The 11,197-nt window shown below is 42.1% G+C and overlaps 2 protein-coding genes and 1 non-coding gene across 3 annotated transcripts; 1 reads left to right on the forward strand and 2 right to left on the reverse strand.

Annotated features, from left to right (window-relative positions):
- Positions 1-1,214: 1,214 nt before the first annotated feature.
- On the reverse strand, positions 1,215-2,824 carry LOC143529155 (uncharacterized). Its single transcript, XM_077025001.1, has 2 exons — positions 2,675-2,824; positions 1,215-1,652 (listed from the first exon to the last, which is right to left on the reverse strand). Exons 1-2 carry the CDS (start codon positions 2,822-2,824, stop codon positions 1,215-1,217), a joined length of 588 nt encoding a protein of 195 aa, XP_076881116.1.
- A 91-nt stretch (positions 2,825-2,915) lies between these two features.
- LOC143529156 (uncharacterized) lies at positions 2,916-5,110 on the reverse strand. Its single transcript, XM_077025002.1, has 3 exons — positions 4,474-5,110; positions 4,110-4,417; positions 2,916-4,010 (listed from the first exon to the last, which is right to left on the reverse strand). The coding sequence occupies exons 1-3, from the start codon at positions 5,108-5,110 to the stop codon at positions 2,916-2,918; spliced, it is 2,040 nt and encodes a 679-aa protein (XP_076881117.1).
- Positions 4,470-4,576, forward strand: LOC143529159 (small nucleolar RNA R71). The gene has a single exon (XR_013134604.1). It is a non-coding gene; the product is annotated as a small nucleolar RNA R71 (small nucleolar RNA).
- Positions 5,111-11,197: the final 6,087 nt, after the last annotated feature.

The following is an 11,197-nucleotide window of genomic DNA, read 5'->3' on the forward strand; positions in this document are numbered from 1 at the left end:
ATGGAACTAACCTCGTCTTCGCTTGATAAATTCCCTTGATTCACCACACTCAATCTAGGACCAACTCCCTAAAACAACAAATATATACGAAACGAAACAATTAAACATAAACTAAAACATCAAAATTTCAATCCCTCGAGTTGCCTCCTGGAAGTGCTTGTTTATTAACGAGTCCTTAGCTTGACTCGACCCCGCATTTAGTTGTCCTTGGGGTAGAAAGAAAGAATCTCCAATGCGACCGCAACCGGCTCTCCCAAATAGTGTTTCAAACGGTGACTGTTTACCTTGAAGATGCGTTCATCCTCATGGCCAAGCTCAACAGTACCATAATTGAACACTTACCTAACACTATAGGGGCCGGACCATCGGGACTTAAACTTCCCAGGGAATAAATGAAGGCGAGAATTGTACAACAACACACGATCACCCACTTGGAATTGTTTGTGATCCTTCAAACAGGCATCGTGGAGCCTTTTGGTTCTCTCATTGTAAATTCTCGAATTTTCATAAGCTTAGCCTCTCAACTCCTCAAGCTCATGCAACTGGCCAAACCTGTTTCTACCCGCGCTCGCAATATCAAGATTTGAACTTTTCAATGCCCAATATGCCTTATGCTCGAGTTCAACAGGGAGATAACACGCTTTCCCGTACACCAATTTGAATGGTGTCGTACCAATCGGTGTTTTGTAGGCGGTACGGAAAGCCCACAATGCGTCATCTAGTTTCTCGGACCAATCCTTACGGTTCTGATTAACCGTCTTCTCAAGGATTCTCTTGATGCCCCGATTTGTGACCTCGACCTGCCCGCTCGTCTGCGGGTGATATGGTGTAGAGAAGTGATGATGGACACCATATCGGGACAATGCCTTCTCCAATTGGGCATTACAAAAATGTGTCCCACGGTCACTAATCAATGCTTTGGGGGCACCAAAGTGAGAAAACAACTTCTTCAAAAATTTCACCACCGACCTAGCATCATTTGTGGGCAAGGCTTGTGCCTCGACCCACTTTGAAACATAGTCAACGGCTACTAGGATGTAACGGTGGCTGAAAGAAGTCGGGAAAGGTCCCATAAAATCGATGCCCCAAACATCAAAAACCTCACAAACCTGAATCAGTCGCTAGGGCATCTCATCTCGTGATGAGATGTTGCTCGCCCTCTGGCAAGCATCACAAGACTGCACCATGTCATGAGCGTCACGGAAGATCGTTGGTCAAAAGAAACCGGTGTCAAAGACCTTCTTCGCCGTGGATGTGGCTCCATGGTGTCCTCCAGTCGGGCCCTCGTGGCAGTGTTTCAAGATTTTGCGTACTTCATCACCATACACGCACCTACGCACGAGCTGACCGGCCCTGACACGAAACAAATAGGGATCCTCCCAAAAATAATGCTTAACATCAGAAAAGAATTTCTTCTTTTGCTGGTGAGTAAGGCCCTTCAAAACGATCCCACTCGCAAGAAAATTCGCGATGTCCTCGAACCAAGGATGATCCTCATCACGCGTCTCGATATGCATGAGGAACTCATGGGGGAAATTTTCATTTATGTGGACACCCACTTGTTCCGATGAAGCTGAGCACTCAAGATGAGAGAGGTGATTGGCCGCGACATTTTCAGCACCCTTTTTATCACGAATCTCAATGTCAAATTCCTGCAGAACAAAATCCAACGAATAAGTCTTGGCTTCGCATCTTGTTTACTGAAAAGATAACGAAGGGCTGCATGATCCGTGAACACAATGGTCTTATAAAGGACAAGATAAGACCAAAATTTATCGAATGCGAAGACAACAGCAAGGAGCTATTTTTCAGTGGTTGTATAATGCTCCTGGGCATCGTTCAGTGTCCTACTCGCATAATAAATCGAGTGAAAGTGCTTATCTCGCCTTTGACCTAAAATCGCCCCGACTGGAAAATCACTAGCATCACACATCAACTCAAAAGGTAAAGACCAGTCGGGGGCAACCATGATAGGGGCATTCACCAATTTCTCCTTCAACAACTCGAACGCCAGAAGACATTCGGAGGAGAAAACAAACGGGGCATCTTTCTCATGGAGTTTCGTCATCGGGCGGGCGATTTGGGAAAAGTCCTTTATGAATCACCGATAAAATCCCGTGTGACCGAGAAAACTTCTAATAGACTTCAGTGAGTTTGGTGGCGGAAGCTTCGAAATGGTATCAATTTTGGCTCGATCAACCTCAAGCCCCGCCTGTGAAATCTTATGCCCTAACACAATGCCCTCCTTAACCATGAAGTGGCATTTCTCCCAATTAAGAACAAGGTTGGCCTCCTCACATCGGGCCAACATTCTCTCCAAATTTCTCAAGCAATGATCAAAAGAACTCCCGAAAACAGAAAAATCATCCAGGAAAACCTCCATGGAGTCCTCGATCATATCATGAAAAATCGCCATCATGCATCTCTAAAACGTGGCTGGGGCATTACACAGTCCAAAGGGCATCCGCCGGTAGGCAAATGTGCCATAGGGACATGTGAATGTCGTCTTCTCCTGATCCTCAGGAGAGATGGGGATCTGAAAGTATCCCGAGAAACCGTCAAGAAAGCAATAGTACATCTTTCCCGACAGTCGCTCCAACATCTGGTCAATGAAGGGGAGTGGAAAATGGTCTTTCCTCGTGGCATCGTTGAGTTTGCAGTAGTCAATGCAAACTCTCCATCCCATGACGGTACGCGTAGGAATCAACTCGTTCTTCTCATTCACAACAACCGTCATACCGCCCTTTTTCGGGACGACCTGCACCGGGCTCACCCATGGGGAATCAGAGATCGGATAAATCAATCCAGCATCGCTTTGGATCATGTGGGTGGCGCATGGATCTCCCAATATCAAAGGTCACCTCCTCATCTCCAACCCTAAGAGTGAGTCTGCCGGTGCAGACATCAATGAGAGCTCAAGCAATGGCTAGGAAAGGTCGACCTAGGATGAGTGGTACATTTTCATCCTCATCCATGTCTAAGATCACAAAGTCAACAGGAAACACAAATTTGTCGATTTTCACAAGCATATTCTCAACTATACCTCTCGGGTATTTCACCGAGCGGTCGGCAAGCTGAATGCTCATGCGAGTAGGCTTAGGCTCACCCAGGTCTAGCTTTGCAAAAACAGAATAAGGCATCAAGTTAATGCTAGCACCTAGGTCGGCTAAAGTGTTACTAACCGACAAACTACCGATTAAACATGGAATGGTAAAACTGCCCGGATCGGTCATTTTTTTGGGCAGTTTATTCTGAAGGACTGCTGAACACTCCTCATTCAAAGTCACACAAGAAATCTCCTCTAATTTCTTCTTATTCGAGAGGACCTCTTTTAGAAACTTAGCATACTTAGGCATTTCTTTCAATGCATCGAGAAACGAAAGATTAATGTGAAGCTGCTTAAAAAGTTCTAAGAATTTCCAGTACTGCTCTTCCATCTTCTGCTTCTTCAAACGGCCTGGGTATGGAATGGAAGGAACATAAGTCCTGACTGGCTCACTGGTTTGTGCGGTACTTTTTGGGATTAACCTCGGTTGCACCTCACCAGGAGTCTCAGTCTCGATCTCATCGGCAATCGGTTTTGGTGTGGAAACCGATGCATCAACAGGAATGGTGGATCTACCACTCCTCAGGGTAATCACCTTAGCCTCGGCATTCGGATTAATCTCAGTGTTACTCGGAAGGCTACCCTGTGGTCTCGCAGAGAGGAGCTGAGCAATCTGTCCAACCTGATTCTCAATGGTCTGAATGAACGCTTTCTGATTCCTCAACTCGAGATTGTGTCTTTGGAGAGTCTCATCAATCTTCAGGTTCCTCTGTTCAGCCAGTTTGTTTGAGGTCTCGATTTTAGCCAAAAGCTGAGTCAAAAGATTTTCAACACTAGACCCACCACTAGACTGACCGCTACTGCTGAGACCCTGAAACTGAGGCTTTTGCTGGTAAGACTGGTTCTGGGGTTGATTATGGTAATTTGGATTTCGGTCAAACCCCGGTGGCTTTTGATTTTGACTCTGTTTTTGAGAGCCACCATTATCTTTCTAGTTGAAATTTGGGTGGTTTCTCCATCCCGGGTTATAGGAGTTGTTGTAGGCATTGTTTTGGTGGCCCACAAAGTCAACATCCTCCACCACCATGGTCTGCTGGCACTGACTGGTCTGGTGTTTCCCGTCACACACCCCACAATGAGAGCTAGACTTAGCCAGATCGGATTGCATCTGGTCAAATCTTTTGGTCAAGGCTTCTAACTGAGCGGAAACAAGGATATTAGAATCGACATGAAGAACGCCCTTAGTGGAAGGAATACTACGAGGCGGATTATATGCAAAACTCTTCTTAGCAGCTCGCTCCAAGACATCCAACGCCTCATTAGGAGTACATCTACCGAAATCTCCTCCCGCAGCCTGATCAAGGCCTGCTTCTATGCTCCGGATAAAGCATCAAAGAACGTACGACATTGAAGACCACGACTCAAACCATGATGAGGGCATTTTCTCAACAAGCCCTTGAACCTCTCCCATGCAGCATGAAGTGACTCGTCATCATCAACACGAAAACCAGTGATTTTTGCCCGGTATCTTGCAGTTTTATCAGGTGGGAAGTACTGAAGAAGAAACTGCTCAACCAATTGGTTCCAAGTGGTGATGGAACCGAAAGGGAGTGCCTCTAACCACTCCAAGGCAGCCCCGCGAAGTGAGAACGGAAAAAGTCGGAGTCTCACGGCATCATCCGTACACCCTTGAATTTTGAATGTCGCACATAATCGAAGGAAATGCGTAACATGAGAATGAGGGTCCTCGTTCAAGAGGCCATGGAAAGAAACGGAATTTTCGACCATATGAATAATACTCGACTTGATCTTGAAACTCACAGTAATCTCGGGCTCCGTGACCCCGCTGCCATAGCCATCAAGGGATGGTGTGGCGAAGTCATCCATGCGACCTTGATTATTCAGGTCCGCCATTTCTTTAACCTCGGGATTCGCGTCGTCCTCCACAACTTCGTTTTCAAAGACCTCGGCAATCTTGCGTGCTCTCCTCCTCAAACCTTCTCGAAGATGTCGCTCGGGTTCGGAAAGGGGGGAAACAAGATCAGGACCGAGTGTGGTGGACATGCATCACCCGAAAGTAACGCGGAATGGAAACAAACAAGACACGGAAAACTGTCTAAAAATATAACTAAAATAAAATAAAACAATATGAATAAAAACGAATTAGACTAAAATAACACAGAGCAAAAATATCAACAAGGCAAATCAATTACTCGTATTGTTTTCAAAAGTAAAACACCGTGTCCTCGGCAACGACGCCAAAAACTTGACGTGTTTGAATAATATATATAAATTTGGATAAAAGCTCCACACAAATCGGGTTTTAAAAATAGGTTTTCATCTACAACCAAACCACACACGAAAGGCAAGTGTACCTATCGCTTGTAATAAAGCGCCGGCAAGAACCGAGTGTCAATCCATGGACACGGCTAATTTTTGATACTAAATCTTTGTAATTGAAAAATCAAACAAATAGATCAAAGTGAATTTTTAAGCCAGATAAACTAACATACAATCAAACAAGACAAATAAAAAGACAAGAATAATCAATACAATAAAACTACCTAGACATGAATCCACTCCACCAATATGATAAAATAGCAATGATACGGTAAAACATCATGAATCTAAACATAAATACTAGATTACAATAAGCAACCTAATACTAACAAATAATCATAATGATGGGTTTTCAATCAAGAAATAAACATAGACTAACTTGTTTGTCAAAACAACAAAGTCTCATAATCAAGGAAAGCTAGCATGAACAACATTCTAACCACCTAAGATTATACAAAACTAGCTAAACTCATGAATTAAACATCAACTTATGAAACTTTAACTAGCAAGTCATCACCAAGTTAAGAATCATAACAACACTCATCAATTTTCCAACATCAAGTGTAGGGTTTCATGCTCATCAAATATTATAACCAAGCTAATCTTTACTAGTCATTCCTAACTTAGTAATGTAAACAAAGAAAATGAGCATTCAAAGTTTACAAACAAACATCTAGAACATAGTTTTCCAACATGAATGCCTAAACATTTGTAAAACTAACAAGATATGCAATTCTAACAAGCATGAACACCATCAATATCAACTCATAACTTCAACATATTCTTGAAAGAAAACCAATTTACCATAATCATGCATAGATAATAAATCACATTAGTAAAAGCTTCAACATTGTCTAGATAGTTAAGGTATTTAGCCCATAAGGGTTAATACAACAACAATCAAAATAACAACAAGCTTACAAATCATGTTTAAGAACAAATAATTGTAGACTAGATGAACAAAGATTGAAATTATGGATGATCTAAGGATGATGAAAGGTTTCTAAGATGCTTGTTAATGAGTTGAAGTCACCAATTGTTTTTGAGAGTTAGAAAAAGTGGGCTAAAACACTCTGGAACTCCCCCTCTTTCTCCTACGTGAACGGCCTCTCTTTATTTTGTAAAAACGGAGACATGATCATGTTTGTAGAGAGATATGGTCATGCTCAAGCAAAATCTCGATCTAAGCCTCCAATTGGTTATTTTGTCTTCTCGATACTGCAATATCACATCTTCAAGGAGTGTACACATGTGCCTAATGGTTAAAAGAGTAGTCAATAGTGTATGCAGCTGGCTTAATGCTGAATATGAGAACCACGACTTCTTTTGGAGAAAGGGCAGTGGCTGGTTTGCTAAGAACGTAATAACATGATCATGTCATTTGAAAGACATGATCATGTCTTCTCATGAATGTTCAATTCTTTTAGTAGCCCCTCCATAAATTCCATAATTCAACAACAACCCCTCAACAAACCCTGGAAATTCACAATTCGATATATAAGTATATTTTTCCATTAAATTCCCACCAAAGTGTGTAAAATAAGGTAAAAGATGTGCAACAAATATGAATAAATTTGGGCACATCAATTATGCTTAGGAAAAACAAGCTTAAATGGTTAGTAGAAGGTTGGATTACACTAACAAAATCGAAGTCACACTCTCCCCCATGCCTAGTCCACCAAGTATGAGCACACCTTCTCCGTCGGGAAGAAACGCTCAAGAACCAGGTGGCTCGCTGATGGGGGAATATGAGAACGTAAACTCTCCTCTGGAAAATGTAAGCCTAACAGCTTCACCCATAACTCCTAGTGGAGTAGGAGAGTACATCATGGAACAACTATTCCAAAGTTCACCTGTTGTAATACCTCCCCCGACAAGCACTTCCTTGGCAGAAGCTTTGATGTCACTGCCTTTGGCAAGAATCATGGTCTCACCATCATTGGTAGGAGCTACATGCTCCATGCCTCAAGCTTACCTACAACCAGGTGTCATGCTAGGCATGACGTATCCTCATATGGCTAGACTCATGATGTCTCATTATGGCCAGCCATGGCCGGGAAGCCTACAGTGGCAAGCTTGTCAAGGCTTCGTCGCTGAGAGTTAACCTATGGTAACTTAGGCTCCAAGTATCATTACCACCAGCACAGGTGACTTAACACACTTGGAATCTTATCAACCTTACAAGCCTTTGACCTTTCATGCTTCTCTGAATAGATAGCAAACTTTGAGTTCCAAATAAAGGTTAAGATGCCAACTAATATAAAGACTTATTATGGAACAGAAGATCCCGAAGATCACCTTTAGATCTTCACGGGAGCAACTACTGTAGAGAGATGGAATAATGTCGAGTGTTACCATATGTTCATGCAAACCTTGATAGGACCTGCCAGACTTTGGTTCAACACTCTTCCATCAAGAAGCATAGCTTCCTTTGATGATCTCTACCAGAGCTTCTTAACCAACTTCACACAGCAAAGAAAGTGCACCAAGGACGCTGTGGTCCTACACCAAATCTAGAAAAAGGAGCATGAAGATCATTGAATCTTCACAAAAAGATACAAGAAATATTGCTTAAACTATACTGGTGCTTCGAAAAAGATGTGTGTTTCCGGTTATATAAATGCCATCAAAGTAAAGAAGCTTGTGAGATGGTCCCATGAAAACATCCCCAAACCATGAAGGAATCTTTTGAAAGAACATATGCTTACCTTCGAGGGGAAGAAGCTTTGGATAACCAAGAAACAAGGAAACACGACCATGGAAATTGGAGAAATCACTCCTCAGAAGGAAAGAAGCCTCGATTCCAATCCTTTGTTGAGAAGCACCCACAGAAGCACTACGAACATAGAAGGTCAGACGACAGAAGTCACCCTTCTCAACAACAAAAACCTCAAGAGAAGGATAAGCTGATCTTCTCTGTGTTAACCCAAACTCCGAAAGAGATACTGGTAGCCGAAGAGGTTAAGCGCAACTTCCGTCCTGCTCGTCTATTATCTAAGCCAGCAAGCAAGAGTGATGCAAGCAAGTTTTGTGCCTTTCACAATAGTATTGGCCATCATACCAATGATTGCATACAGTTGAAGAAACGTATAGATGATGCCGTTCAAAGTAAAGGTTAAGCACGGCTTCCGTCCTCCTAGTCCATTATCTAAGTCAGCAAGCAAGCGTGATGCAGGAAAGTTTTGTGCCTTTCACAATGGCATTGGCCATCATACTAATGATTGCTTCTAGCTGAAGAAACATATCAAAGATACCATTCAAAGTGGTGAGCTAGCTCACCTACTCAAAGACCTAAAGAAGGTAAAAGAGGTGGAAAAAAGGTGTTTGGAGTAAACATGGTTCATATTTGTAACAAGAGGCAACGAACACTCTCCTGGAACCAACAAAGCATATGCTTCCCTCCAACTGATCCTCACAACAAAGTTACAACTCTACTCACTGTATAAGCTGAACTTAATGGCTTCCTCGTAGATGGAGCCTACATGGACTACAGGGCAGCAACGGAGGTGATGTATGTAAGATGTTTCCTCGAACTCCCTCAAGAAATCAAGAAACAACTCCAACAAACCAACAACTCTCTTAAAAGCTGCACTGGAGAGAAGGTAATTCCACTTGGAAGCTCACTTTGGATGTTCGGTTTAGAGATGAAGATCTCTCTCAGTTGAGAAGCATACCTTCACAGTGGTCAGCTACCCTTCTGACTATAATATACTCATCGGAAGAACTTGAATTGCTACTTTCGATGCAGTAGTCTCTACAGCTCATGGCATGATGAAGTTCCCAACCACGGGAGGAATAGCTATGACAGTACCAAAGCAAGAAGCTTTACTCATAGCTTCTACGAAAGAGTCATAGGAGCTTAATGAAGACATGGATGATAGTCATGTACAGGAGATAAGCATCAACTCAGCTTACCCTGAACAAACTATCAAAGTCAATAGTAAGATTTCTTCTCAGACTATGAGTAAGCTCATAACTTTATTATAAAAAAGTAAAGTTGTTTTTGTATGGTGTCCAAATGATATGACAGGGGTTCCTCGGGAATATGCTGAACATTCCTTGAACATTTCGCCCACACATAAACCATTCGCTCAAAAGAAAAACAGCATGGCTGTTGAAAGAAGCTTAGCTACCTGTAACGAGGTGGATAAGCTTGTTAAAGCGGATATACTTCGAGAAGTAAGGTACCATTCGTGGATTGCGAACCCGGTTATGGTCAAAAAGTATAGTGGATCTTGGTGAATGTGTGTGGATTTCAAGGGTGTTAACAAAGCTTGTCCCAAGGATAGTTATCACATGCCTGAGATAGATTGGAAGGTGGATTCCCTTACAGGTTTCCAATACAAGTGCTTCTTGGATGCCTACAAGGGCTACCACCAGATCTTAATGAAGGTTGTAGACAACATTCCACGCCGACATGGGAATCTTCTATTACAAGAAGATGCCCTTTGGTTTGAGGAATTCCAGAGCCACGTATCAACGTTTGATCAAAAATACCTTCCCCAAGCAGATTGGAAATAACATTGAAGCTTATGTTGATGACTTGGTCAAAAAGAGTAAAATGAGGAAGGAATGATCAATGATATTGAAGAAACGTTCCGTAATCTTAGAAGCATCAACATGAAGCTTAATCCAGTTAAATGCTCATTTAGTTTCAAAGAAGGTAAATTCTTGGGTCACTTAATTGACAAACAAAGCATAAAAGCTAACCCAAGTAAGGTACATGTTGTTCTTAATTTGCAATCTCCAAAAACAAAGAAGGAGGTTCAAAGTCTCAGTGGTAAAATTGCTTCCTTTAAACGAATTCTTTCAAAATATACAGAAAATATTTTACCCTTCTTAAAAACTTTGAAAAATTACAATGACAAGAAACACTTCCAATTGACAAGTGAGGCAGAAGCTGCCTTCCTAGCTCTAAAGGGGCATCTAGCTTCCTTGTCTGCCTAGCAGAAGCAATAACAGTTTATCTCTCTACAGGAAGGGAAGCTATTAGCTCAGCGCTTATCGTCGACTGTGACAAAGTCTAAGTTCTAGTATACTTCATTAGCAGGGCACTACGAGAAGCTGAGCTCAATTACACACCCATGGAGAAGCTAATTCTAGCATTTTTTCACACAGCCAAAAGGCTAAGAAGATACTTCTAAACTCATCAAATGAAGGTGGTCACCAACAAACCCATTAGATCCATTTTGGAAAGCCTGGAAATCGTAAGAAGGCTAGCCAAATGGGCTATCAATTTAGGTGAAAACAATAGTGTATGAACCTAGAAAGGCAATCAAGGGTCATATCTTGGCAGACTTTTTAGTCGAAACACAAGAGTAACCTATGGAGGTGAACAAACTGGAAGAAGGTGAACCGGCTATCCCTTTGGGAAAGTGGACGCTCTACACTGACAGAGCTTCAAGTATAGAAGGTTCTGGAGCTAGTTTAATAATTACAGACCCTCAAGGAACCGAATATACTTAAGCACTTCGATTAGAGTTTCCATGTACTAACTATAAGGTTGAATATGAGGCTTTGATTGCAGGGTTTTGCTTAGCAAAAATGACGAAGATCCGGTAACTAAGTGTCTTTGTTGATTCAATATTGGTGGCAAACCTAGTAAACAACGAGTTTATAGCAAGGGAGCCTTCGATGCTGAAGTATAAGCAAAAGGTTAAGGAGTTTATGAAGGAATTCAAAAGCTGCACCTTAACCCAAGTTTCTAGAACTCATAAAAAGCAAGCTGATGATGCCCTTAGCAAGCTAGTTTCCATGATCTTCGCTCACTTGACAAAGTAGGTACTAGCTGAGGTATTGAAAAGCCCTTCA

Source organism: Bidens hawaiensis, unplaced genomic scaffold (genome assembly GCF_021521415.1).
Source record: "Bidens hawaiensis isolate Kalapana, Puna unplaced genomic scaffold, B.hawaiensis_p1.1 tig00008505_1, whole genome shotgun sequence".
NCBI lineage: Eukaryota > Viridiplantae > Streptophyta > Magnoliopsida > Asterales > Asteraceae > Bidens > Bidens hawaiensis.

Excerpts from the sequence above, each read along its gene's own strand:
- LOC143529155 (XM_077025001.1), bottom strand. The coding sequence starts at position 2,824 with ATGATCCAAAGCGATGCTGGATTGATTTATCCGATCTCTGATTCCCCA. Across the intron at positions 1,653-2,674 it reads GTACCGTCATGGGATGGAGA|GAATTTGACATTGAGATTCG; the intron begins GTTTGCATTGAC and ends TTTGTTCTGCAG.
- LOC143529156 (XM_077025002.1), bottom strand. The coding sequence starts at position 5,110 with ATGTCCACCACACTCGGTCCTGATCTTGTTTCCCCCCTTTCCGAACCC. Across the intron at positions 4,418-4,473 it reads GAGAAAATGCCCTCATCATG|AAGCAGGCCTTGATCAGGCT; the intron begins GTTTGAGTCGTG and ends TCCGGAGCATAG. Across the intron at positions 4,011-4,109 it reads TGGTGGAGGATGTTGACTTT|AGTCAAAATCAAAAGCCACC; the intron begins GTGGGCCACCAA and ends TCTCAAAAACAG.